We start from the raw sequence: 27,126 nt of genomic DNA, 5'->3' as shown, positions 1-27,126 counted from the left end.
GGTCCTGGGCCATCTTCAGATAACTAAGTTGACAAAAGCTTTTGCCCGGTCAGGTCAGTGGCTTACACTTGTAATCCCAGAACTTTTGGGGGGCTGAGGCGGGAGGATGGCTTGAGCCCAGGAGTTACAGGTTACAGTGAACTAAGATTATGCTGCTGCACTCCAGCCTGGGTGACAGAACAAGGCTTTTTCTCTAGCAAAAAAAAAAAAAAAAAATTTCTGCCAACATAGTCTGATTTATTAACTCTTGTTCTGGAGATACTTTGTACAGCATGGTCACTATAGTTAGTAATAATTTATGCTTGAAAATTACCAAGAGAATAGACCTCAAATGTTCTTATCACAAGAAATGGATAAGTATGTGAGTGACTGATGTGTTAAGTAGCTTCATCCAGTCACTCCACAGTGTGTGTGTACCTTATCAAGACATTCTATACCTTAAATATGTATCATTTTTAGCTGTTAATTATAGCTTAATCTAGGGGATTTTTTTTTTAATTAAAAAAGATAGGAAGGTGATTGTCATCAAACTGCACTGTGCCATGAGTGCCAGTGCTGGTGTGGCGCGTAGGCGGCTGTGGGGCTCGTTCATGCTGCCTCTCTCCAGAAAAGTCCTTCAGATCCACACTCTGCAAGCTTGACAGGTGCTCAAAAGCATGAGCATCAGTGAAGGCCATGTGTCCTGTGTTACTTTTTTTAACCTGAAAAGAATTGCCTGCTTCTTCAGAATCAAATGACTTTGGTTTTTTTTATGTACTTTTTTTTGTATCTTTTTTGTGTGTGTGTCCCACGTAATGTCTTACATGTAGTAGATGGTAAAATATTTTGATTAATTACATGAAAATTAATTATAAAATCATGCAATCTGAATGGTAAGGAGCAGATGGCTCAGGAAAAGGAGGGTACTGTAAACTGGAATAGTTGGATTGAGAGAGAAAGTAACCGAGCTGGTTACACATAATAATGGTTTCAAAACCCATGTGTAATGGTCTGTGCTTTCTTTATTTATCCAACAAGTACCTATAAACCTTGAACTAGGTATTGGGAAAATGGTGGTCAATAAGACAGACCAGTCTCGGGCCCAGGAATCATTGAAACAAACCGATGTGAAACACATCGTCCTACATCAGAGGTTGGTTCCAGGACCTGAGGGTGCTCGAGTCCCTGGTCTACTACGGTGTGGTGTTTTATAAACCTATGCCTTAAATCATCTCTAGGACATTTCTAATACCCAGTCCAGTGGGACTGCTATGCAAATAGTCATTACACTTTGTTGTTGAGGGACTATGACAAGAGCAGGAACTTGTGCATGTTCAGTATGGATGCAGGGTCGCCCCTCTGAATGTTTTCCATCTATGGTTGGTCGAATCCATGGATGTGGAATCCACGGATAGAGAGGGCTGACTAACTTCAGGTGGTAATAAGTATCTTATTACAGGGAGGAACAGTTAAATTCAGTTGGGGGAAAAGGCAGGGTGTGTGGGCACGGGCAGGCTGCACAGGCAGGACTCCAGCATTCAGAGGGAAGCGAGGTCATGGAGGAAGTTTCACAGAAGTCTGGGAGCCGAGCTTCCCACACAGATGGCAGATGTAGGATTGTGAGATGGGGGCAGGCTTGTGGGCCTGCTGGGAGGCCAGGAGGCCACGTCCAGAGAGTTGCAGGCCGGGTGGCAAGTAGTAAAAACCAGGATGTTTTTGAGCTGTGATGGGAACCTGCTGCCTTCAGTCAGGCCGTTTCATCTTTGGAACTCCTCTGTTTCACCTTTGACCTCTCTGCCCCTCCATTAGGACCAGCCTCCTCCCTTGGCTTCCCAGCATAATCCTTCTTTCCTATATCACCATAATCATCAAAAAGTCTTGCTGGTGGGGCGGCGCCTGTGGCTCAAAGGAGTAGGGTACTGGCCCCATATACCAGAGGTGGTGGGTTCAAACCTGGCCCCAGCCAAAAACTGCAAAAAAAAATGTCTTCCTGGTGTGACACTGTGAGGGGAATTAATTGTAGGAAGAAACAAAAGAAGCTGGAGTCCAGTCAGGAGGTAGTTGGCAGCACCGCTGGTGGAGAGGGGCAAGAGGACCTTAGACTCTGAGCCTCGCCGACTGGATTGGCAGCTGAATTGGGGACTTCAGTGTGACTGACTTCTGGTCTTAGGCCACAGCAACTGGGTGTGTGGTGGCAGCATTTACAGAGGATGGAAAGCCTTGGAAGGGAGTGTATTTGGGGAAAAAGTGAAACGTTGGGGTTTGGTTTGTGTTCGAGGCTGAGTGAGGGGTTGAGTGCACAGTTGCAGGTGGGAGGAGTTGTGATGGTCAGAGTGGGGAGAGGGGGCCAGGAACTGAGCCCCGGGGAAGACTGGAGGGGTTGCTAGAGGCACCTGTCCTCCCAGAAGTCAAGTGGACAGAGCATTTCAGAGAGGAGACATCGGTTGTGTGACACTCTGTGAGCGCTCACACTGGTTTTGAGAGCCCGTGGCCAGTGTTACTGATTCTGATGCACTTTGGCACCAGGTCCTCCTGAAAGGACCCTTGGTGTTGGGTAGGGCTGTGGCAGTTACTGTCTTCTGAATTTAGACTGTGCCAACCTTTAATCTTTTCAAACATATTTTTAATTTTCCTGTAACTAAGCCTTAAATTGTAGATACAAAACACAAAAGCTATTTGCGGTTATTTTATTGGTGTTCCCTGGCTCGTACCTGAGACTCTCCTTTGCTGCCTAGAGCAGAATACTCTTGGGTAACTGACAAAGGTTTCACTACAGCACAGGAAGGCGCTGTGGGCTCTCTGGATTTGTGGACACAATGCGTCTGTGCTCTAGAACCAGTTTATCCCTGGAGCCTTGTCTCTCTCCAGGACGCCTGTTCTCAGCAGTTGGCAACACCGTCCATTCTGCTGTGCAGACAGAACACTGGAGGCATCTGTGTGCTTCTGCTTTCACGCGCTCCCTGGCTCCTTCACTCTGTGCCCAGGTCCTTTCATCCACTAGTCTCAAACCCTCGCATGCCTCTTCCTGTGCAGGCTGCTACCACCCTGCCCTACTGGGTGGCTTCATCCTCTCTTGCCCTGTGTCTCTTGTCCACTCTGAAGACTGGGTTATACGTTAAGATTAAACTGATTTTGTCACCTTCCCTGCTTACATCCTTGGCAATGGCTTCTAATTGCTCACAGGACAAAGGTGAAAATTCTTGCAGAGGCCAGAAGCACTGCATGGCCTGTCCGTCCCCCACCTGCCCTCCCTTCCCTCTGGCCCCTCACTTCCAACACTAGACCCTTCCTGACTTGGACTGGTGACATCGACTTGCCTCTGTCCTGTCCTTCACGGTGCTGTGCTCTTCCATAAGATTGCCATCGCTTGCCTGGTCATGGGTGGTTCACATTCTCTCCCTGGTCATCTGTGACCTCCCTGAGGGCAGGACTTGGGGCGTCTTTGCTCACTAGTGTGTCTGGCACACGGAGACACTCTGTGTTTGAGTGAGTTAACTTTAGTACATGACGCAAATGGAAATTAAAATCTTCCTTTGGAAAAATGGACAACTTTGTTAGGGCAGCTCAGGTGAAAATAGCCTTTTGTGTTCCTATGACTGTCCTCAGTCTGCACTTTACGTCCCTGTATTGTCCTCTCAATGTCCTTTGCCCACCCTCTGCCTCCCGCTGGCCACTCTAGCTGGTTGCTTCTACCAGCGGGGCAGAGGTGTGTTGAGCTCTGCATTAGGGAGGACAAAAGGCAGGTTGTTGCTGTGACTCCGCAACAGCTTCTGAGCGGCTCAGACTCTCCGGGAGACTCAGGGAGAATTTAACCCAGGGGTCCTCAAACTTTTTAAACAGGGGGCCAGTTCACTGTCCCTCAGACCGTTGGAGGGCCAGACTATAGTTAAAAAAAAAAAAAAAAAAACAAAAAACTATGAACAAATTCCTATGCACACTGCACATAATCTTATTTTGAAGTAAAAAAAAAAAATGGGAACAAATACAATATTTAAAATGAAGAACAAGTAAAGTTAAATCAACAAACTTACCAGTATTTCAATGGGAACTATGGGCCTGCTTTTAGCTAACGAGATGATCGATGTCCAGTTCCGTATTTGTCACTGGTAGTCATAACAAGTGATGCAAGTGTGCATCAGTTAGTCTAGATCCGGTTGGAGATGTCAGATGTTTCATTCTGGAAAAAGTCTGTTCACAGACATAAGTGCTGCCAAAGATGGTTGCCATTTTGAGTTCCTGAGATTAGGATATGTCTCAGAGGGGAGAGATGCATAGAAATTAGGCAGGCTGCTTGACTTGAATGCGTCTTTCAGAGAGTCACAATTCTGCAGTTCAGCCAGTTCCATTTGGTAAATCGTATCCACATTTTCAATGTCAATAGAAAATGGGTTGCGGAAAAGCGGTATGTCCTGTTCATGGAGATGAAGCTCTTTAAATCTAAATTTGAACTCCCTTTGCAACTTTTCCAGTGAATCCACACATGTTTTGTTTGGGAATGCAACCAATGATTTTTCCGCTACCAGATTTTGAGTTGTGGGGAAATGGCAGGAATTTTCCTCCTTCACTTGTTTGATGAGGAGGCCTAATTTTACTTCAAATGCTTTCACATGTGATTGCATATCACAGATGAGCGTCCCCTTTCCTTGAAGTTGTACACTGAAACTGTTGAGTAGCTCTGTTACATCTGTCAGAAAGGCAAGGTGCCATTTCCATTCTGAATCATTGAGCTCTAGTACTTCTTTGTTTTTTGAAAGCAGAAAAGCTGTAATCTATGGAAGGAAGTCATAGAAATGTTTTAAAACTCTCCCTTGACTCAGCCAACGGACTTGTGTGTGGTACAGAACATCTTCACAGGCAACATTTAGCTCAGACAGAAATTCCTGAAATTCTGTGGTTTAGTGCATTAGCTCTAATGAAGTTAACACAAGATACCACAATTTACGTAACAGAGTCCCACTTCCGTGATTTACTACACAGCGCTTGTTGGTGGATGAGGCAGTGTATGGCTATTGGATGAGAATGGTTATGTTTGTCCATCTCTTGGCTAATGCGAGCAATTACTCCTTTCTTAGACCCCACCATGCTAGGAGCACCATCAGTTGTCACACTGGCTAGTTTAGCCCAGCCCAGCTCCAAACATTCACAGTTTGGCAAACCTTTTCATAAACATATTCTAATCTCAGGAACTCAAAATGGCAACCATCTTTGGCAGCACTTATGTCTGTGAACAGACTTTTTATTATCCTCTCCTATAATTGTTCATTTGATGCTTTGCAGTGCAGCAAGCTCTTCTGTGACTTTGAAATAGTCATTCATCCCACGAATAAAAATTAGAAGTTGTGCAGAATCATGAACAGCATTACTTTCATCGAGTGCCAAGGAAAAATAGGAAAGTTTTTTTTGTGGAGTTTTGCAAATGCTGATGCAAATTGTCTCCCATTTCTTCAATCCTTTGTGTAATTGTAGGTCCTAAAAGACTCACTGTACTAAATAAATCAGCCTTCTCTGGGCACGTCTCTTTGGCAACAGAAAGAAGGCATTCTTTAACAAATTCTTCCTCCACAAATGGTCTGCCAGTGCATGCTATTAGCTTGGCAACTTGGAAACTTGCTCGCAGTGATGAAACATTGAGCTGCTTCTGCTTCACAAAAGTATTTTGCTGAGTTATCAATGTATTTTTCAGTTTTAATATTTTATCTTTTTTCACTTCTCCGACCAAACATTCATATTTATCTTTATGTTGAGTTTGATAGTGTTGACGCAAATTGTATTCTTTGAACACAGACACTATATTCTGGCATATCAAAGTACAGCTTTTTCCTGTACTACATGAAAAAATAATCATAAGTCCACTGTTCTTTGAATATCCTACACTCCGACTCAATTTTTCTCTTTCTCGATATCATTGTTTCCTAGGGATTCCAAATTGCTGTTATATAAAATACCAATATACATATACAGTGCTACAAAAACAATATACCAGCAATAACTTTGCCCACACAGAGACATATAGACTGCACTACCCATCAATGCAGTCTGATCAGTGTCCATCAATGCAGCCTTGCCAGTCCACATCATTTCAGCCTCACCAGTGTCCACATTGGTGGAACTCTGCTTTTACCTCAGGCTACGATTACAGAGCTGGTTCCTCCACCACCTTTCCAGTTCACACTACCCTGTGCGAACCACACTGTGATCTGTGAACTCGCACAGGAATCTGATGGCATGGGTGAGAAGACCCATGCGATTAGATTCCACTGCAGGAAAAAAGGCACGTATGCCCTTTTTTTTCTGAATCTAATGTGAGTTCAGCCATACAAGTATATGGCTGAACTCGCACTGCTCAAAGATCGCAACAGTGTGAACCGGGCGTACACAGCACACAACATACAACATCATACACAACTGAATAGCAATCAGAATATAAATGCACTTACTGTCCATTAAATTGGATTTCCTACTCCTCGGCTGTCTGCAGAGCTGGATTAAGTGCAGGTTACCAGTTTGGGGCCCCCATGCAATAACACTGAGCACTGACCATTTGCATTAACACTGACCGCTGACAATTTGCATTAATGCTGAGTGCTGACCATTTGCATTAACACTGAGCACTTACAGTTATCATTACCACCGAGCAGTGACTATTTGCGTTACCTCTGAGCACTGACAATTTGCATTAGCACTGACTACTTGCGTTATCACTGTGATGCAACTCCCCTAGAAACCACCCCCAACCAACTAACCAACTTTAAAAAAAAAAGGCTCTCCTAACTTCAAAAAAAAAAGGCGCCCCCTATCTGCAAAAAAAGAACTCCTAACTTCAGAAAAAAAGGCCCCCCTTAACAGCAAAAAAAAAAAAATGCCCTACTAACTGCAAAATAAAAAAAAAAACAACACACCTCCTAACTACAAAAAAAAAATAAATCCTAACTTGTTCTTACCTCGGCCCTCAGGCAGCAGCTGGCTCTGCACGGGCAGCTCATGACTCCACCAGTGGGTCACACCCAAGACTGACAGGAGGAGTCGAGAGACAGGAGGAGGGGAGCCGGAGAGTGGCGTACATCCCACACATGCGCACTGTGCCTGGGATGAGTTGGCTGCTAAGCAGGACAGACAGTGGTGGCAAAAACAGCGGGCCAAATAAATGTCCTCAGCGGGCCACTGATTTAACCTCTTTGGCTACCTCTAATCCTGCTTATGTGTGACTATATGTTTTGGTCTTTTCCTTAAATCTTTCAGTAAATCATCATATAATTTCATTCATCTGTTTTTCTACCACTTTCCTTTTTCGAAGTCTTACCTTTTCCCTGTATCACCCCCAAATTTTGCAACCTGCCTAAAATAATAGGCCACAAATTGCTGTCATACAATGACCTTGAGGGAACAACCACGATGGCACAGACACCAGCTGTCCCAGTTGTTCTTTGTTAGTCGAGAGTGCGACAGTAAGGAAGACCCTTTTCTTTAGCTTGTTCAAGTTGACAAGAGTGAGAAAAGCCGTAAGATGAATTGTGAGGTCTCAACACATCACGATTTAAACTCCATTTACTTGGCCAGGTGTCTCTCTCTTTCCGTCATAAATATACTTCAAGGAAAATATTAGATGCTACAAAAATCCAGGCCCACATCTTTTACTGTCTTACCAAGACTTGAGTTGTTCTAAAATTGTCACTTTTACCTTTGATTTTCTTTCTAATTGTTAAAACCAAATCCTCAGGGTAGTGTGAAGATATTTTAGTGTCAATGAGTTGATTCTATGTGATTTTTTTTCTTAAACGGTTTTCTGTCTACTTTAAAAATTTTATGCGTCGTCATCGAAACCAGTAATGCAAGGTATTTCTCTTCTGTTTTTCTTAGAAAATTGCCTCACAAGCGCTTTAGGCAAGGCATAAGTCGGCTAGATTGATACATATGTATCTCTCATTTCCATTCTTGGTCAGAAATTAAGGTGAGGAGTTGCCCTTTTGTAGTTCTGTTTATATTAAGACTGTTAGGTTATTTACAAAATAGAATGTTTCCTTTCTCCGCTTTAGCATTTTGAAGATCAGAATTCTTTATTTAAAACTTAACCTGATTTTATAAGTCTTCATCAAAGGCCAACCTCATTTGAAATTGTCCTTTGAAGATAGGCTGTAATTGGGAAATCTGTACTCACATGCCATTAACAGGAATCAAGTTAAAGATAGTCCCAAGTTAAGTGGTCCTCACTTAAGGTACAGTATGTGAATTTGCATAATTTGTGGGTGTTTTGTTGTGTTAATCATTTTATATCTCCTACCTGTTGCTTCTCCTTAGTCAGTGCCCCAAATAAACTGTTAAAGAATCAACAAAATCATGTTTTCATTGCCACAGCCTTGGAGATGCATGCAGACACTTCAGCCTGGCTTTAGTCAGGCTACTGCCTGAACCTCTAGTGTTCCCATGGGTATTGAAAGTGGACTTCTAATAATCCAGATGTCCCCAGTAGAAGACATTTAGATAAATTGGGAAATACCTATACAATGTAGCCATTAAAAAAGTCGCTTTGAGAAAAGATACTTAGTAGCATTGGAAAATGTTTAATAAAAATGCCCGGCAATAGAAATTGAGCATATATTATGTGCCAGACATGTATAGTAACACATTTGATCCTTAAAAACTATATAAGCTAAGGATCATTTTCCCAAGTTCATGTGGTGAGTGCCATCCACCAACACCTTGTATTATCTGCTTTTTATTTAATAAAATAATGTGTGAGATAATGATCAAGTTCTAAAAATTTTTTCTCATATATATAGAATGTTTCTTTAACACTAGATTTGTGTAAACAAAGTAGGAGCAGAAACAGCTTTCCAAAGAGAATGATGGTCAACCTTTTTACAATGCCTTCCCTTCTCCATTACCGGGAGGAGTCAAGAACTGACGGGAGTCCCCTGTGTAGGGGCCCGGCTTTGTTCAGCAGCCAGACACTTAGAGGTGATTTGCTCACAGTCAGATGAGTCTGACTGAAGATAATATTCAAGCTCAATTTGAGAAATACCCTACTGAAGTGTGTATTTAAGATGTTTTCCCCACGCTGTTTTCTTTTTTCTCATCTGAGAACTGCTTGCCTGGCCTATCACCAGCTCCTTACCTGTGTCTAGTGATGGGGACCCAGGTGTCAATCATCTTGGAGAAAAAAAAACCCTGGCCCTTCCTTCAGATGTCCTTTCTTTTTACTAACTAAAGCACTAGCTGAAAGCACTGAAATGCTTTCCTTACTCGGAAGGCTCACCCTTCCCCCTGCAGAGCTGAGTGCTTTCCCTCTGCCCCCTGCTTCCCTGGCAGTTCTACCTCCTGGCAGCAGCATCTTGAGCAAGTCACTGCGTGTGTGTGTGTGTGTGTGTTTTCCTGCCAGAACTCGGGAGTCGTGCAAAGGTGAGGACCGACTTGTCTGTCCCCAAAGCAGTGCTGCCTGTGCAGTGCAGGCACCCAGTGCCTTCCAGAGGGACATGGCATTGTCATCTCGGGCAGTGGCCACTCGTGGCTTAGACTGGAGAAGTTGAAGGTAGTCAGTCTCAAGTTAGGATTCGAAAACAAGTAGATGGGGAGCAGCTTAAGAGAGCAACACTGGGAGCTTTAAGGAAGAGCAAAGTGGATATTAGCAAAGGATGAAAGAGACCTGCCTAGTGCTTTGGCTGAGCCACGTGACTACCTGGGGAGGCATCTTCTGGTAGGGAGAGGTGCCACTGCAGATCCAAGGAAATTAAGAATAAAGAAAGGTGTGGCTTTAGTTCACATGATGAACATTGTCCTCTGTGACTTCTGGAGTAATCTGGTTAAATAAACTAGCCATTTTCTTTTAACTCATATACTTAAAACATATTTTTTGTTTTCTCCTTTGAACAGCATCCTGGTGGGGAAGAAGTGCTGAGAGAGCAGGCTGGGGGTGACGCTACCGAGAACTTTGAGGATGTCGGACACTCCACGGACGCTCGCGAGTTGTCCAAGACTTACATCATTGGGGAGCTTCATCCAGTAAGTCCTTTTGGAGAGTACTTTTTTCATATTTCTTTTTAAAGCCATTGGCTTGCCAGTATCCAAATTTAAAAAGGAGTAAAAACACTTCCTTCCGATTTTGGAACACCATTTTTGTCGTAAATAAATTGACCAACAATTTCTTTCCATTTCACTGGTTGCATTTTTCATTGGCACTTTTTAAAGGTACAATCCAGCATAGTTTTCTTCCCCCCCACCCCCCCTTTTTTTTTTTTTTTTGGCCAAATATTTTTCTGAGGAAACTCTCCTCTTTCTGAAGATATTTTAAATCTGAAAAGTGATTTAAAACTTTACCTAACTTTATATTGATAATATGTGTACTTGGTGTGTGTATATTTCAATATAATAAAATTAAAAAAAAACAAACAAAAAAAATAAAGATAAAACTTTACCTAACAGTGCAATCAGTGTAACCTGGCTTATTGTACCCTCAATGAATCCCCAACAATAAAAAAAAAAAAACACATTTGGACACTAAGCTGTGTTAAGTGAATAAGCTGTGCCTTGCGTGCAAAACTAGCATGTTGCCCTCACTTTGCATGTTACACCAGACCGTTGAGAACACAGCTTTAGTGTCACCCATTCTCTGACTTCAGGAAACACTGACCTGACTTACTTTTACTTACCTTTACTTACTTACAGGGCTGTGGTATGAGTTTAAGCCCTTCTGTGGCAGTCTAATGACCATGTTAAACTTGACTGTCTGTCAACCTAAGTTGTCAGGAATACAGCTGAAAACTTGGAAAGACATTTCTGAGCCTTCTGAGCTCTGCAGGTGCAGCAAGCACCCTCTTGACCTCCAGTGCTTCTCTTTGCCTGCCCAGCTGCCCAGCTTCCCGCGGCATCAGGAGGGGTCGAGGTGCTGATAGAAACTGCCTCTTTTCTCACAAGAAAAATAATGCAGGCAAATAGCCCCATGTCAAGTGAGCAAACTCAAAAACACTTAGCACAAAAAGTTTCATGGTGTCTCATTGATGCTTCTCTGATGACTGTGAAGGAGGAAGGGTTATGTCAGGCTCTTCGTGGGGTAGGAAATCCATTTTAGAACAACTTCGATTGAGTGGGGTCGTTCATTTTTGGTTTTGGTGGTAGGAGATATATACTTTCAGGGATTAATCTTTCATTTACCTGGAAATTTTATTTGCCCACATACTTTCAAACTTTCACAGAAGTGAAGTATTTTTATAGTAATCAGAGAGGCTTGTCGTATTCTCCCACTGGGGTGGTGGGGTGGGTTTCGCGCCCTGACTGCAGCATTTCTGTTCTTTCTGGCTTCCCTGTGGCTGGCATCTAGACACACTTTATTTTTGATAGCTTCAGCCTGATGTTTAAATAGTTTATGACCCTACAATTGGCAGAGAGCAGGGATTCACTGAGGATATCATGAAGATAAAACTAATACACACCTCAAATGGAATTTGAGAGACTGGAGGGAAGGATTAGGTCTTCAGCTGTTCTCCAAATTAAAGATTGTAGTCCAAGTCTAATAAATGTATACACACATCAACCAATAAAAAGGATTGTCAGGGATGCTGTTCTACGCTTTGGAACTCTAGATAGAGGATATACCCCTCAGCACTTAATCTGCTGTCAATTTTTGCTATTAAGACAAATGGATCAAGCTTTATGTTTACTAGCTGAATGTTAAACCTGAAATGCTGATTACTGAATTGTGATATAAAAAAAGAAAACTAAAGTGAGCACTTTGGGAATGGTACTTAAAAATTTTTTTTTTTTCATTCCATAACATGCTTTTTTTTTTTTTTTTTATTGTAGGATGACAGATCAAAGTTAAGCAAGCCTTCGGTAAGTCTGACCATCTCAGGTGTCTTGATGGAGAGAATTATTTTCATTCCCTTTAGCACCTGTTACACTGAAGGCAGAGGCCTTTTACTTACTTGGCTGAGACCAGCAGGAGTCTTTGTAGGTGAGGTGAATGTACATGTAAGACCTGGCTCAGCAGAAAGGTTTGTTTGCATAGGCTGCTCAGTACATTGTGTTGGGATAGCTTGTGTTACTTCGTAAGACTCTCAATACTTAAAACTACTCTTTTCGTCATAATTATTAGGAAATACCTACCTTACTACCTTTATAGGTAGTAAGTACTGTGCTTCTACGTGAAAGATCTGATACAAACCTTAATTTTTTACGCACTTAAAATCTGGTTGAGTAGAGTCCTTATCACTTAAATCCTTGAAGACACCACCCACGTCATCTTCATCTCTACATCTCTGGGGCATAGTATGTGTTCAATAAATATTTGCTGGATGAATTTAATATTAAATAATACCTTTTTGACTTATTTTTTCAGAGGAAAGGAAAACAGTTCTAGTATTACTAGAGTTACACTGTGGTTCACCAGTCCCCTCTGTTTACTGACCATCTCACACAGATGTGAAGATGAGTCCAGAGTAAGAACTGATGAGAACAGCCAAAGTTCCTGAAAAGTACAGGCAGGCAAAAGAGCTCCTGGCCTATAAGCAAAGGACTATGCAGGAAAGGTTTTCTTAAAACAAGCAGCAGAAAGTATTCTTCTTTTCATCTTGGTGTATGGTCTTGGTTTTATTGGAGAGAGCACAGCAAGACTCCATTGAGCTTATATCACGAGTAGGTGAGCTTACTTTGCAAGCTTTGCTGCCAAGATGTTGTCTTTAATCTGTAACAAAGTCAAAGTTATTTCAATAATATGAACATAGAGGCTGTGTTTATCTCACATGCCAGGTAGTATAGTCTTGCGTAATGCTATTTAGTACAGGGCAATTTCATTCATGTGCTCTCCTTTCTCTGCTCAGAAAAAGACTTAAGTTCAATGTTTACGATATGAGTACTTCCAGAAGATAAAAAATGGACTTCAGAGTCTGAATGGTCTCTTTAACAATTGCTTGGAATCCTTGCTGTTAGTTTACTTAACATTGGCACGTTTTTGAAGCTGCCTTTGGGACAGCTGAAATTCTGGGATACATGCAGTTTTTCTTCTCTAAAGTCTAAAGTCTGTCGGGGAAAAGTATATATTTTTTTCCTGTCAGGCATTCAGTATGTTAATATTGGCATAAGTCACCTGTAATAAAACAAAGATTTGTAAGTCTCTTTCATGAACTTGGACCACCTCAGGGCCAGCTGTGTCCCTACTCATAAATGCCCACAGCAGGAAACACCATGAGGTCTGAGGGGGTATGTCAGGGTCCCTTCCTGGACGCCACTTATCAGGGCCCAGCACTGGTTGGTCTCTGGCCCTAGCTTATCTAGGTTCCAGACGGCTGTGCTACCTTGCTCAGGAATAATTGCTCTTAGGTGCCTGAGGGCTATTTACTTTAGCAGATGGGGTGGGGGGGAGGAGATAGTCTTTGAGAGAGTAAAGCAGTGTTCTTAGAAAGATAGATCTTAGTCTTTAGCACAGCTTAGTGATCTTCAGCAGAGAGACGCTGTGCTGTGTTCTGCAGGCAGGAGAGAAGACAGAGTCAGAGTAAGTGGGTCCGTGATTTCTGTGCATGCTCCCGACTGCCTTCTCCTCCAGCCTAATATGAGGCTGAACTCTTGCCTCTCAACACCACAGGTGTAGAGACGGCCAATTCACTAATGCTCTCATCTCATGCGCTCTCTCATGCTTGTTAGGAGAGGTAAGTTCCTCCCCATGCCCTTTTCACCAAGGTGTTCCATTGTTGAGCTACCTGTGTTTCTTATAACTCTCCCTCCTCTTAGCCATAAGTTATGTGGGCTGCTACAGGGGTAGATGTGTCTCCTGCGTAAGTGCTGCGTGTTTGAAGGGCAGGCTCCTCTATTTGCTGTAATGTAGGCATCATAACCAGTACTCTTGTGTGGAACTAAGAGTTCATTGCTATTTGTTGTTCTGATTTTTCTATTTTAAAGTGCTGATCACTTTGATATTCAGTGTTCTGGGAACAGAGCAATTTCCATGCTGAATTCTGGGAATTTAGCTTTCAACATCAAAGAAAACTTTGCGGACCGCACTGAGATGGAATGACAGCTCTCTGTGTGTTAAGGCTGGCTGTCATCATGTCGTCTTTAGCGGCTGATGTATTTGATCAGCTTGCTGGTATAGAAGATCTTACTGGAGTTTTACAAATCGCACTAAGTTTTTAAAGTAGTTAAGTCTAGGTATTTTTACTCTCTTCAGAGATTTTACAGATGCACCAACTTGAGTATTTAAACAATAATAAAGAAAATGCTCATCATGTGACTTTGCTTCAATTAGAGCAGAACTGCAGGAATGTGGGACAGGAACTTGCGGGGTTTGGGGAGATTGTAAGCACATGAAATGCAAGAAAATACGTGACCACTTTTCTGGATTTATCATTGTTGTACTTTCAGTTTATGAGAAGGAAAGAGTGTCCTTAGACATTTATTTTGTCATATGTCTATATAACCATCTGTCTCCAGTCTGAAAAGTGTTCACTGAAGTCTGGATTTTTGAAACATTGGCCTGCTTAGACTATCTAGTTGAAATGTGAAATAAAACACACCGACAGTTGCTGACTGGAAAGGAAAGGATTGTCTTAAGTTGCCAAATTCAGGTGTGTGTAGACATAGAAATTAGGCTTTTTAAATTAACTGTATCCACTAAGCATACCTGTATCCATCAAATTTGCTTACATGGAGGACATTAGCAGTAGCACTGCCCTTTCTTGGGTATAGTTCTCAAAGCATCATTCTGTAAATTGTTTGATTCTCACTAAGTCATTGAGATCCACAGATCTGCCAAAGATGGGAGCAATGGAGCCTGGAAGTGTTAAGACCCTCATTAGAGTCACACGGGCCAAGACTGAGTCTGACACCCTCTCAGGCTCATCAGCTTCTGTCTCTTAAGCTTCCTCCAGAGGCTCTGGGTTGACAGGCTGGACATCAAATGTCAGTATTTTAAAGGAGGAAATCTTCCTAGGAAAGGATGGGCAAAGTTAAATGAACTTGCCAGTGAGATGACTCTTATTTGCAAAAGCTTCTTGTGCTTTGCGTGCTTTTGCATGGAGCTTATCACAACTCACCCTGATTTATATGACTTTATGAGTCGTTACATATGACTTGTACTGATTTCATTGTTACCATCTTTTTGCTGAAGTTGAACCCTTAGGGTCCTGGAATGAATAAGTGACAGAGTCTGTCATAGAAACAATAGTCTTTTCTCCCCCTTTTTATCAGTGACATATTTGATAGTTACATCCCTGAATACAAGTGAGGCCTCAGTGCATTGGCCTCTAAGGACAATTTACTTTTTCATCATGGTGCTAAGTGGTAAATTAAACTTGCTTTGACTGTCTTAACATCCAGGGTTATAGAACCAAGAAGATATTAAACAATCAAAGTTACATGATTTTCTTAAGTTCATCTGGTATAAGTTCATTGTTGCTGGTAGTGACGCACTAGCAGCCTTGGAACATTAGCACTGGCTTGTGGCAACAACGGGCCAGCTGAGTTTCCAAGGTCATGAACACTTCCAGTGAAATACCCTCATGCTCGGTTTAACAATGTCATGAATGTTTGAGTTTGCCTTCTGTGTACTGTTTCAAGCTTAACCTTCTAGTGTAACAATAATATTCTACCTTCAAGGAGTTCTTTTGTTTCATAACTGATTGTCTTCTAATAGCTAAATTCATTTTTTTTGCACATTTTGATTTATTTCTAGCAATCTTTGTTAATTTTACTTATGTATTTAAAGTTTGAAAAATCTCGCTGTAGTTATGAATTATTTTTATAGTTGCTAAGATTTAGAATTGCTTAAATAGATATTGTGCAGTTTTCTTTTTAAATGACTTATTTTTCCTCCTACTGTGTCAGGAATCTTGAAGGCGCTATCTCAAGGTTGGTGGGTCTCATAATTGCTTTCCTGCTCTTCCTAAGAAGTTTTCTGCCTTCTCATGGCAGTTTCTTTTATGCGCTTTGCAGAGTGTAGCTTGGCCGCTACACACAGCTGAATGTTTTGCTAATGCTTTTTTATTTGTGCTTGAAGAAACTGTGGCTTAGAACTCTCTGAAGAAGCTGCCTTATTTACAGCTGCTTTTGTGTGAGGCACTAATATTTTTGCTGGTGTGAAATAGCAAAAGAATGCTTCTTACAGCGTGGTAAGCCCAGGAAAGTTTGTATTTCACTAGGCCTTAATTTTCAGAATTAAGGGAAGTTTGCATTTTTCCAGAGCGGTTGTCGGATCACTTTTAGTGGTGCTCACTAGAAGACTGCTCTCAAAAGTGCTGGGCAGTAAAAACAGGGCTTCCTTATTTGGAAGTTTGTTGTCAGGGTGACCAAAGAGAGGCCGTCCCCTTCAGGGAAAGGTGGTCTAGAGTGCTAGAACTTAAAAAGACAGTTCTTATTGGTTGACATGCCTTTAATGTAATTTAGGTACACTTTTACATTCACCAGATTTGAATGGGATAATTGATGTTTTCATTGAACATTCATTTGTGCTTTTGAATAATTAAGCTACTCTTCCCAAAGATGGCAGAGGGCTGCATGTGTACATAACTGTCTCTTTTCAGTACTGACATTAAAGTACTCAGTTGCCTATTGTGGGTGGGATGTTTTATGCCCTGTATTCGATTTTCAAATTATCTAGGTTATGTCCATAAGCAATTTAAATATAGATAATGCTTACGTTTTTTCTGAAAAAAAAAAAAAAATAAAAGGCAAAATTAAGCATTTTAGTGTGAAGGTACTGATGTTATTTTCCCTTTTAACATTTTTTGAAGGGTGCATTGAGTAAAATACTGTGATCTTATTTTAAAACAGGCTTTTAGTCAATGGAATAAGTATTTGGTCATTGCCTTTAACTTACTTTACTTTTTCCTCTTGTGTTCCAGGAAACTCTTATTACTACTGTTGACTCTAACTCCAGGTACGTGGTAGTTCTATAGCCTGACCCGGTTGCAGGACTCACAGAGTTGGACCAGGTGCCTGGCCTGTGCGGCGGCCTCTGTCTGGGTCCCCACACTGCCTCTCTGTGATCTTCCACTGCACACCAGACCTGTCGGGGTGTTAGTCCTACCCTGTCAGGCAGCCCTAACTGGTGACGCTCTCCACAGGCACCCCAGGCCTCACCCTCTAGCTGCATCTGTCCCCAGGAACAGGTAGCACCAGGCTTATCTCCATTCCCCAGGGTGGCCCCTCAGATGGCCAGTCCTCTGTCAGGGCAGGCTTGCCTTCCTCGCCTGATGCTTGCTGGTTCCTTGAACTATAGTGATTACATTTCCCTAAGCATAGCTTAGTTTTCTTAGTCATTTTTTTTTTTTTTTCTTATTTAGAAGTTTGTTGTCAGATGACCAAAGAGAGGAAGTCCTCCTCAGGGAAAGGTGGTCTAGAGTGCTTTTTTCTTTTATTCCAAAAGAAAAAATAAGAACTGTCTTAACTCCTCTTTATCACCCTCAGTAGAGTGCTGTGGCATCACGGCAACCTCCAGTTCCTGGGCTTAGGCGATTCTCTTGCCTCAGCCTCCCGAGTAGCTGGGACTACAGGTACCAGCTGGAACGCCTGGCTATTTTTTTTTTTTTTTTGCAGTTTGGCCGGGGCCGGGTTCAAACCCACCACCCTCAGTATACGGGGCTGGCGCCCTCCCCACTGAGCCACAGGTGCCATCCCGCTCTATGTCATTTTTATAAGTGGCACTAAAGTTGAATCCACTAATACGAGTATTACATGACTCACTTATTCTGGGGACCAGATCTTTTTATTTTTGGCAGTTCTGCTGTATTGACTTAATAATTTAATAGGCTTTTTTTTTTTTCTTTTGGACCCAAGCTCAGAAACCACATGTTTGTATTTCATCCTGTGAAAACTTACCTGCCACTCCTTCTGGAGTCCTGGGCCCGTCCCTGCTGTGGGTATCTCTTCACCTTCCTCTTAACTGATTAAATTTCTTTCTCAAGGGAAACCGAAAAATCCAGCAAACCCCACTGAGATGAAAATTACACTTCTAATCCATTTGCAGTTTAAATCTTCATATTAAATGTCATCTTTGAATGGGTTGATGTGTGAAGAGTATTAAAGGATAGAATGTTTATGATGAAAATATATGTGTACATAGTTTATTTAGTTGTGAAAGCTTATATATTTCTGTTCCCTAAAAACTTTAAAGATTCAAATCTAATTTGAAGATTTAAATATAAATTGAAGTTTTTCCAGCTCTCTGATTTGGTCTATAATCTATAATTTTTGGTAGATCAAACTTTCATGCATCAGAACTTAACACTGTCAATTAGGCATTTTTGTGAATTTAGACCTGTAGACCACAGACTAAGTAGTTTGGGCATGCTGTTTCTTAACCTTAAATCCACTAGGCACAGGTTGTAAAGATTAGTTAGGGGCCAGGTGTTAGGAGGGATCTGAGTAATGGTTTGGGCCACACCCGTCACTTTACAGCTGTGGAAGTGATTTGCTGTTGGCTGTAGAGCAGTGGTTCTCAACCTTCCTAATGGCGCAGCCCTTTAATACAGTTCCTGTGGGTCGCAACCCAAAGGTTGAGAACCGCTGCTGTAGAGCTTGCTGATGGCTCACTTGGAATGAGATCTTTGGTCTTCTGAGTCTCAGTTCAATGCCATTTAAAATTCTTAATCAATGTATATAACTAGAATAAAATGCATAAGGAGTATTGACTTTTGTTAACTTGCAATATGTAACCCAGAGTTCACATCATGGAGGTAAATCACTGCTCATAGGTAGTGTCTCCTGGAAAACTGAAAACAGCTGTGTCAGGTTTATGGCAACAGGCTGAAGTAGAACAGGGTGAAGCAGGTTTCGTGAGGCTGGCAGGGTTTAGCAGTAGCCAGTATTCCAGGGCGCACACACTCATCACTTTTTAGCAAATCTAAATTGTCTGTTCAGCCACATTAATTACAGAGATAAGAAAAAGATGCCGTGGTAATTTTCTGTTAGGAGGAGCAGAGACTTTGAGTTGCCTGCAGTGATTATCATGCAAGCATCATTGCTCCTTGTGTTTTTCTAGCTGGTGGACCAACTGGGTGATCCCTGCCATCTCAGCGCTGGTTGTAGCCCTGATGTATCGCCTCTACATGGCGGAAGATTAAACACCGTCTCAGAAGCCAGCACAAGAAATGACTGCTCTGGACAAGAAGAAAAGCCAATGTTAACTACTTCAACTGACAGAAACGTCCCCTGAGACAATAATTCACTACGTCTGTTAACTTTTCCTCCTGCGTTAGAAACAGAACTGTCCTGTCCTTTTACTCTTGAACTTCCCAAGTGTGCCTTTTTATTCATCAACTTTATTTTGAAGTTTCTCTACAATGTAATTTACTTATTACAAGTATGATCTTTTAAAAATATATCTGGATTTTAAAATAATCCCACCATGTTTGCCTGTCTGTTTGGTATATAATTGTTTTCCTGTTTTTTTTTTTTTTTTTTTGTAGACAATCTCACTCTGTTACTCAGGCTACAAAAGCAGTGGCATCATCCCATCTCACGGCAACCTCAAACTCTTGGGCTCAAGCCATCCTCCTGCCTCAGCCTCCCTAGTGGCTGGGACAACAAGAACCCACCACACTGCTTGGCCAATTTTTTCTATTTTTAGTAGAGACAGGGTCTTGATTTTTCTCAGGCTAGTCTTGAACTCCTGAGCTCAAGGGATCCTCCCCCTGCAGCCTCCCTGAGTGCTGATTACAACTTGCCCGGCCTGTAATAGTCTTTAATGCTTAGAATCTCTGATTATTCAGAATAATTAATATTACTCCTTGGGTAATATTATTTATTACCCAAGGAGTCTGCACGAATTGAGGTAAAGAGCACCCTCAAATGTCTCTTTGAATAATCAAGTATTGCATATTGCCAATGTAGTTTCTTTTTTCAAGGAAATCAAAGGTCTGGGAATTATAGCTTAAAGATTTCTAAGAGTTATTCTACCTGAAATAGATGATAAAAGGATCTGTGAGACTTCATATCTTCTCTGACTAGAAAACACCAGCGACATGACCTGGGAAGTGTGAGAGGACATGGTAGCTGTCCTTCTCCTTAGTTTATAAATACCATTCCAAAGAGGCTGTCAGTTTTATATATAGTTTCTGAAGTTTTCAGACTTCCTCAGAGAAGGAATACTGTTTATCCTTTGAAGGAGATACTGATCTGTAAAAGCAGATTTGAAGGAGATTGCGAGACATTTGGAATCTGATTTTTGAAGAAATTTAGCTGCCAGTGGTGATCCTCGAGGGATTCTGCTGTGGCCGTGTTCCTTTCCTCAGGGGAACTCTGGGAGTGACTCAGTCATCTTGTTTGCCACTTACTCTCTGCCTTATGCATTGTTGTTCTTGCTTTTATTCCTTTTACGTGTTGAAACTTGAGGGATGAATGCATTAGACTACAAGCAACTATTGTTCACGCGGCTGTGTGTGTATTCCCACTGGCATGTGAACTGACCAACGAGCAGTGGAGTTCTTCAGAAATAACACAGGGGAAGGCATTTGATTCTTACAGAGCACAGATTTTAATAATCAACGGCATGTGCTACCCTTGGCCTGTTTTTGTCACTGAAAGTTAATTTGATTTTCAAAATAAATTATAGCACTTGTTAAGGCACCTTAACTTCTGTGTGGAATTGTATTAATTTTCTTGCACTGTAGTGATAATGTACATATTTTGATGGGGGGGTATGATTTTTAGATATAAAGCTTCAAATTTTACCATTTTTTAAAAAAACTTTGTTCCCCAGTCAGCTATGAAGCAAACTGAAATGGGGGCATGTATCACATCCTAACTTAGACCATGTTGAAGTGATGAGTTTGTGAGTCATTAGGAAGATGGCCGGTGACATCTGTTTATTTTTAAGTTAACAGATGAACTATGACATTTTGTTCACTTAGCAGTTTGCAGCTCCGGCTGTCCATTTGTCTTCCTGTGTTGTGGAACAATATATGGAGTAAAGCAGAAAGAAACGGTTTGTATCAGTTCTTAACATGGTATTTGTGCAGCCAGAATCTCAAATAAGAAAGGATATTTGACACTTTTTACTACTTTCCATTAGGAGAGGTGAAGGATTTCATGAAGCTGTCACTTCTCTTTATCTGCTGGCTCTCAGAGTGCTGTCAAACCCCAGGGGCTGTGGGGACGGAGCCCCAGGGCTGCATCGGACACAGGGATGTGTGTGTGTGTGTGGAGGGGGTTCTGTGCAGCTGCCCACCCAGGTGCTATAGTTGCAGTGGGCAGCAGGAGGAGTGGAGGTTCTGGAAGCTGATGCTCTCATGAAGAGCCATATTTCCAAGGCTGTGCAGACACAAATGGTGTCGGGGACTCGATTTCTGGATCCTTAGCTTCTGTGTGGAATTGTATTAATTTTCTTGCACAGTAGTGATAATGTACCACAAACTGGGTGACAACAGAAATTCTTCACGGAGTTTGGAGGCCAGCAGTCCATGGTTAAGGTTTCAGCAAGGCCACGTCCCCCAGGACTTTGGGCAGCATCCTTGGTAGCGTGGCATCTGTCCTCAGGGGCACTTAGCTTGTAGCTACGTCACAGCAGGCCCTGCCTTTTGTGTGTCATCTGAGAAGGACAATGGGTATGTTGGATTAGGGGTCCCTTACTCCAGTTGACCTCATCCTCATTAATTGCATCTCCACGACCCTGGTTCCAAATAAAGTCATGTTCTCAGGGGCTGGGGATAGGGCCTCAAGGCATCTTTGGGGGAGACACAAGTCAAGGCTGTACCATGTTGCACATCTTTCCTGAGGTTGCTCTCGTGGTCGTACCAGCTCTTCACTCCCCTTTAAACTCAATTCCTCCTCTTCTTTTCAGGAAAGACACTCCATGAAATGAGCTCAGGCTGCTGTGACAGTTTAAATATTTATTTCTCGCAGTTGTGGAGACAGGAAATCAAAGATCAGGGCGCCGGCAGGTCCAGGGTCTGCTGAAGGTTCTCTCTCTGATAGTGGAGACTGGGAACGAGCTCCCTCAGAACTCTTAAAAGGACACTAGTTTTGCTCTTGAGGGCTCCATCCCCTGAGCTCGTCTAATTAGCCCCAAAGACCTACCTTCTAATCCCCTCACAGTAGGGAATAGGGTTGCCACATAGGAACTTTGGGTGATACTCTGTCCACAACAGAGGTCTATTCCTCACCCATCCTGAATTTTAATATTGTGCATTGCCCCAGCATGTGAAAAACACTTGTCAAACATGGTACATTGAAAATACTGGAGGAGTGTGAACCTTTAACTGGGACACTTCCTCAGTCAAGGCACCGTAACCTCAAGTTGGGCTTTGGGCTTTTCTGTCCTCATCCAACGTGAACTCTGTTGATGGCAAGTCACAGACTAGAAAAGGGCAGTTTGGTCTCTTGAAGGATGGTTTGAGTTCAGAGAGAGCAGACAGCAGCAGCTCAAGTGATGACAAGCTTTGCAGAATAGTGTCTCCCCTGCCGCACGTCTCTGGGGAATGCCTCCCACCTGAGGGAGTGTCTTGGGACACTGGAGTCAGGCAAAGTATGAATTCATTTTGTGATACGGCTCTGCAGAAAATCAAAATTTGTATTTCAGTGGCATGTACATGTTTCTATGATAGAGTGACAAAAGACTGACAATGGTATTTTTTATGCAGATAAAATTCTGGGGAGAAATGGAAATATGAAATGAAGGGGAAAAGGGACACTGTGAACATTCTGTCTGCTGAGAAGGAACCAAAGGATTTTTTATAAAAAGGTAATGATGGCAAATTACACTGATCATATTTAAAAGGATGGTATTTCAGCTTTATCTTAAAATGTCGATATTTAAGATATGCCAGAATTATGCCCTCTCTAAGTATTTTAAATTATGATGAAAATTTTTAAAAGAGTATCTTGAAGTTTTTCAAAATTCTCATAAGGGGTAATTTAAGCAGAAAGTGTGGTGAACTCTGGTCTTCTCTCCGGGCGCTGCTTTCCCTCCCTCCCTCCTCCTCCTGCCACCTGTATGCTTCAACCACATATGAAATGAAATCATTTTAAAACACTGATAGTGTATGTTGAGTCAGGTTCAGTGACATGCTTCATTTTAATGTCAGGCTGCCTGAAAGTTTTATTTCTTTCAAAATATTAAAAATTGCTTTCTGTTCGGATTTAGATTATGAAACTTTTCAGCACATGTACCCTGGCTCGCAGGGAGCATTCTCAGATTTGAGTTGAAACTAGAGTATGAACTGTGTTTAATATTTTCCACAGCTTAGACGTCTTTGACTTTGTTTGAAGATCTCTTATGAACTGTTAAGTTGGAAACGCTAAATCTGAAAATATTGTTTTTAAACAAAGGTAACCCATCTTTGATACTGTGAAGCGGGGAGAAAATGAGAAACACCCACCCACTCTGTGAGGAAGACGTCTGCTGTACTAAAATGCAAAGTCACGCTTGGGCAGAAAGGAAGATGTGGGAGTCTCAGTGCAGTTGGAAACCTGGTTCTGCTGCTTACTAGTTGTGTAACTTCTAGAAATTTGCCCTTTTGGAATCCTACCTTCCCATTATGTAATTCATGAGCATATCAGCCCAAGCCTGCCTCTGGGTTGTTGGGTCTCCCAACTCCGTCCTCCTGAGGGTCGCCCAGGCTGTAAGTGTGCACTCCTCAGGGCCCGAAGGGTGGCCAAGGGCTGGTAGTCTTCAGAGAAGACAGCCTGGACAGGCAGGCTGGGGAGTCTGGGGCCTCAGTGGTGTAGGGCAGGGCTGGGGTGAGGAGCGAAGGCGGGGTGGGGTCCGAGGTGGGGCTGATTCTCCTGGAGCCACCACTTTTTGGCACAGAATTTTGATGCATCCCAAAATCCTAAATTCAAACTTGACTTTCGAGGTCAAGGCAGAAGGTTGGAACATGTATTTAGCAGACTCATCAGCAACTTTATGACCTCTAAACCTCAGACGTGCCGTGTGTCCTGCGATGTTAGGGGACAGCAGCTTTTTTTTTTTCTTTTTGAGACAGAGTCCCACTTGCTGCCCTGGGATTGAGTGCTCTGGTTACCGTGAGAGTGGGAAGGAAATGACCAGCAAGCCCACAGCCCCCTGGTGGGCAAAGTTCCTGTCAGCACTTCTTCCATCTGGGCCTCTTAGTTGAAAGACTGCTTTGAATGAAGATGAGGTGTTTGAGATTTGAGCCAACGGTCATTGCAAGAATTGCAGTTAACAGTCACATTGGTGTGCAGGAGTCCTGGGAGGCTGGGTTGGCTGGTGCACAGCACCTGCTGTGGGCTGTAGGGCCAGCCCTTGTCCACTCTGACGCCCTACCCAGAGCACCCTTTGGTTTGGCTCCGAGTCAGGGCAGGGAGAGCTCACACTTGGAGTGGTGTGGAGTCACCCTGAAAGGTCAAGGTTGCGCCTTTGCCGTCAGCATTGCTGACAGTTAACTAGGATGAATGAAGGGGCCGGCAGAGGGGTTCACGGCACTCCCGGGAGAAGCGGACACAGAAGTGCAGAGACAGAGGCAAGGACAGGCTGACGTCTGTCTTGTGTGTGCAGCTGCTCAGAGGCCGGCATGCGGCACTCAGAATTCAACTGGGGCCACCACGGCTCGGTCAACCCCAGAAACAGGCGGGCACAGGGCAGGGAGGGGTGAGGGGTTCTGTGGGGAGGGTGTTTTACAATCAGTAAACAGATGCTTGAAAATTCAAGAGATTGTGAAATCATTATGTAAGTCCCGTGGCATAAATCACAGTCGTATTTATTTTTTGACTGAAATGTTTATGTTTTTATCAAGATGGAAAATGAAAACCCAGGTCATGGATGGGAAGGAGACATCTGTCAGGGAAAGTCCTTAAAAATGGAGACATGGATAAAGCTGCGTGTCCTAACTTGCCACTCTCCTCCAGCCCTGGTATCTTTCTGGAAACTCCTCTTCCCTAGTAAAGGTGGTGACACAGACTCCAGTCAGGCGGAGGGTTCAATGTGAAGCAAAGCCTACCTGAAGGTTGGGGCTGTCATTTCTGACTTCAAGGACAGCTGCTGTAGGGAGGGTGGGTGATCACAGGGGCTGTCTCTGTTGCATGTGGCCACCTCTGGCTGGATCTGAGGCCACCAGGACCAGGCTGAAGTTGACCAAGGGTTTTGGGCTGGCCTGGAAACAAGTCATCAAGGAGAAGTGGGGGTGTCGTGTGTCCTGTCATTACCGTTCCTTTTAATAGAAGCAAGTGAAAAATCTGCTTGTGTTGAATAGCTTAGGTCCTCCAAAAAAACTTGGCAATTGCACACTTTTACTTCCAGCCCAAATCATTTAAAAAACATTTAAAATGGCCTGTTGTCGTTTGACGAAAGTTTGATTCAATATTCTTGGCGCCATGGAGGACTTCTGAAAATAACTGAACAATTAGAAGTCGTGGTAGGAGGAATTTGAACTTCATGTGGTAATTCCAAGTGACATTGATCACGTGGAGAACCTTCACTAAGTTTGAAAACAGTTTCATTATCCGAATATTCCATTTGCTAAATGAATTTATTTTACCTGCATGATTGTGCTTGTCATGTTTATAAATCAATAGCTGTTTAGAGGGAGAGCACTCACTGTCAGATGGAACACTTTCAGTGATGGTAGCATTACCTTCACAGTCATTTTCTTAGATCCAGTTCAAGAACACAGAAAAGGATCCTGGAAGAAAAACAGGCATAAATCTTAATGACTCAGGTAATGGCTTCTTGCGTGATAACAAAAGAGCAAACAGAAGAAATAGATAACTTGAATTTCCTCAAAATTTATAATACTGTGTTTCAAAGGACACTTCAAGTGAAATTTCTCCCAGAATGGCAGAAGATACTTGCAAATCATTCATCTGAGGGACTTGTGTCTAGAGTGGTGGTTCTCAACCTTTCTACTGCTGCAACGTATTTTCATTGTGACAAAGGGATCGCAACCCACAGGTTGAGAACCGCTGGTCTAGAGTATATGAACATAAAGGACTCTTACAACTCAAAACACAACTGGATTTAAGAATGGGCAAACTATCGGAATAGACACTTCTCTAGATGAAAATTCACTAATGTTTGAGAAGCATCCAAATCAAAACCACAGTGAGCTATGCCACTAGGAAGGCTTTGACCAAAAAGTCAGGCCCAAGTTTTGACAAAGATGTAGAGAAATTGTAACCTTTGTGAGAATGTAAAATGGTTCAAGCTTTGTAGAAAACTGTGTGGCAGTTCCTGTAAAAGTCATAATTACCATCTGACCTAACAATTCCAATGCTAGTAAAAGCAAGTAGTGTGACAAAAACTTGTGTGTGAATGCTCATAGCATTATTATAATGCCGAAAAGTGCACATGACCCCAGCATTGGTCAGTAGATGAAGGGATCAGTGAGTTGTGTTATACCCATATGATGGAATATTACCTGATGACAAAAAGTATGCTTCATACTGTGACATCGCAAAATCTTTGAAAACGTTCGCTAAGTGAGAGAAGTCATTTTAAAAGGCTACATAGTATACAATTCCATTTCTATGAAATGTTCAGAGGCAGGTTTGGGAAGGAGGGTTCGGGAGATTGGAGCGACTGCTGATGGGTACAGGGTTTCTTCTGCAGAGATGGAGTGTTCTGAAATTGATAACGGTGCTGGTTGTACAACTCTGTACAATGGTTTTTATTTATTTATTTTTGCAGTTTTTGGCTGGGGCTGGGTTTGAACCCACCACCTCCGGCATATGGGGCCGGCGCCCTACCCCTTTGAGCCACAGGTGCCGCCCTGTACAATGGTTTTTAAACCATTGATCTGTGCACTCTCAATGGGTATAGTATGGAAATTGTATTTCAATAAAGCCATCTTGGAAGAAATTCAATATGGTCAAAGTAAACTCATCTTCTGTGGCCAAGAACTGGTCATGCAAAGTGCTCTTATCTCCAGCCAGTCCGTGCTAGATATGGGGTCCTTCCACCACCTCAGATCCCTCCTCTGCCCAGAGCGGCCTCCTTTACCAAGTGAGATGTGAAGCCAGAGGAGGGGCTTTCAGTTTTTGCCTCTATATTTTGTACACTTACATACTGTTTTAACTACATATGACCTCTGCAGTTAAAGCTGAACTGCTCAGTGATGGGACTATTTGTTTCCAGACAGCGCCACTGGTCTCTGTCTAGTACCTGTTCCGTGAGTGCTCCAGAGCTAGTCTGGCCTAGATCTGCCCAGGCCATTGACTCTGCTCTGCACAGTATTCTTAGAAGGCGCTCCAATCCTGGGGACAGGGGTGGTG

The 27,126-nt window shown here is 42.6% G+C and overlaps 1 protein-coding gene across 1 annotated transcript in view; it reads left to right on the top strand.

Annotated features, from left to right (window-relative positions):
• Positions 1-20,532, top strand: part of LOC128571616 (cytochrome b5) — a 37,202-nt gene extending 16,670 nt beyond the window's left edge. Inside the window, exons 2-5 of the mRNA XM_053571170.1 lie at positions 9,847-9,975; positions 11,773-11,802; positions 16,803-16,837; positions 18,941-20,532. Of these exons, the coding sequence (XP_053427145.1) occupies positions 9,847-9,975; positions 11,773-11,802; positions 16,803-16,837; positions 18,941-19,022 (276 nt within the window). The 3' untranslated portion in view covers positions 19,023-20,532. The remainder of the gene's footprint in view (positions 1-9,846; positions 9,976-11,772; positions 11,803-16,802; positions 16,838-18,940) is intronic.
• The last annotated feature ends 6,594 nt before the right edge of the window (positions 20,533-27,126 follow it).

This window comes from Nycticebus coucang, chromosome 19, assembly GCF_027406575.1.
Source record: "Nycticebus coucang isolate mNycCou1 chromosome 19, mNycCou1.pri, whole genome shotgun sequence".
Lineage (NCBI taxonomy): Eukaryota > Metazoa > Chordata > Mammalia > Primates > Lorisidae > Nycticebus > Nycticebus coucang.
This window is presented reverse-complemented; position numbering and strand designations above follow the sequence as displayed.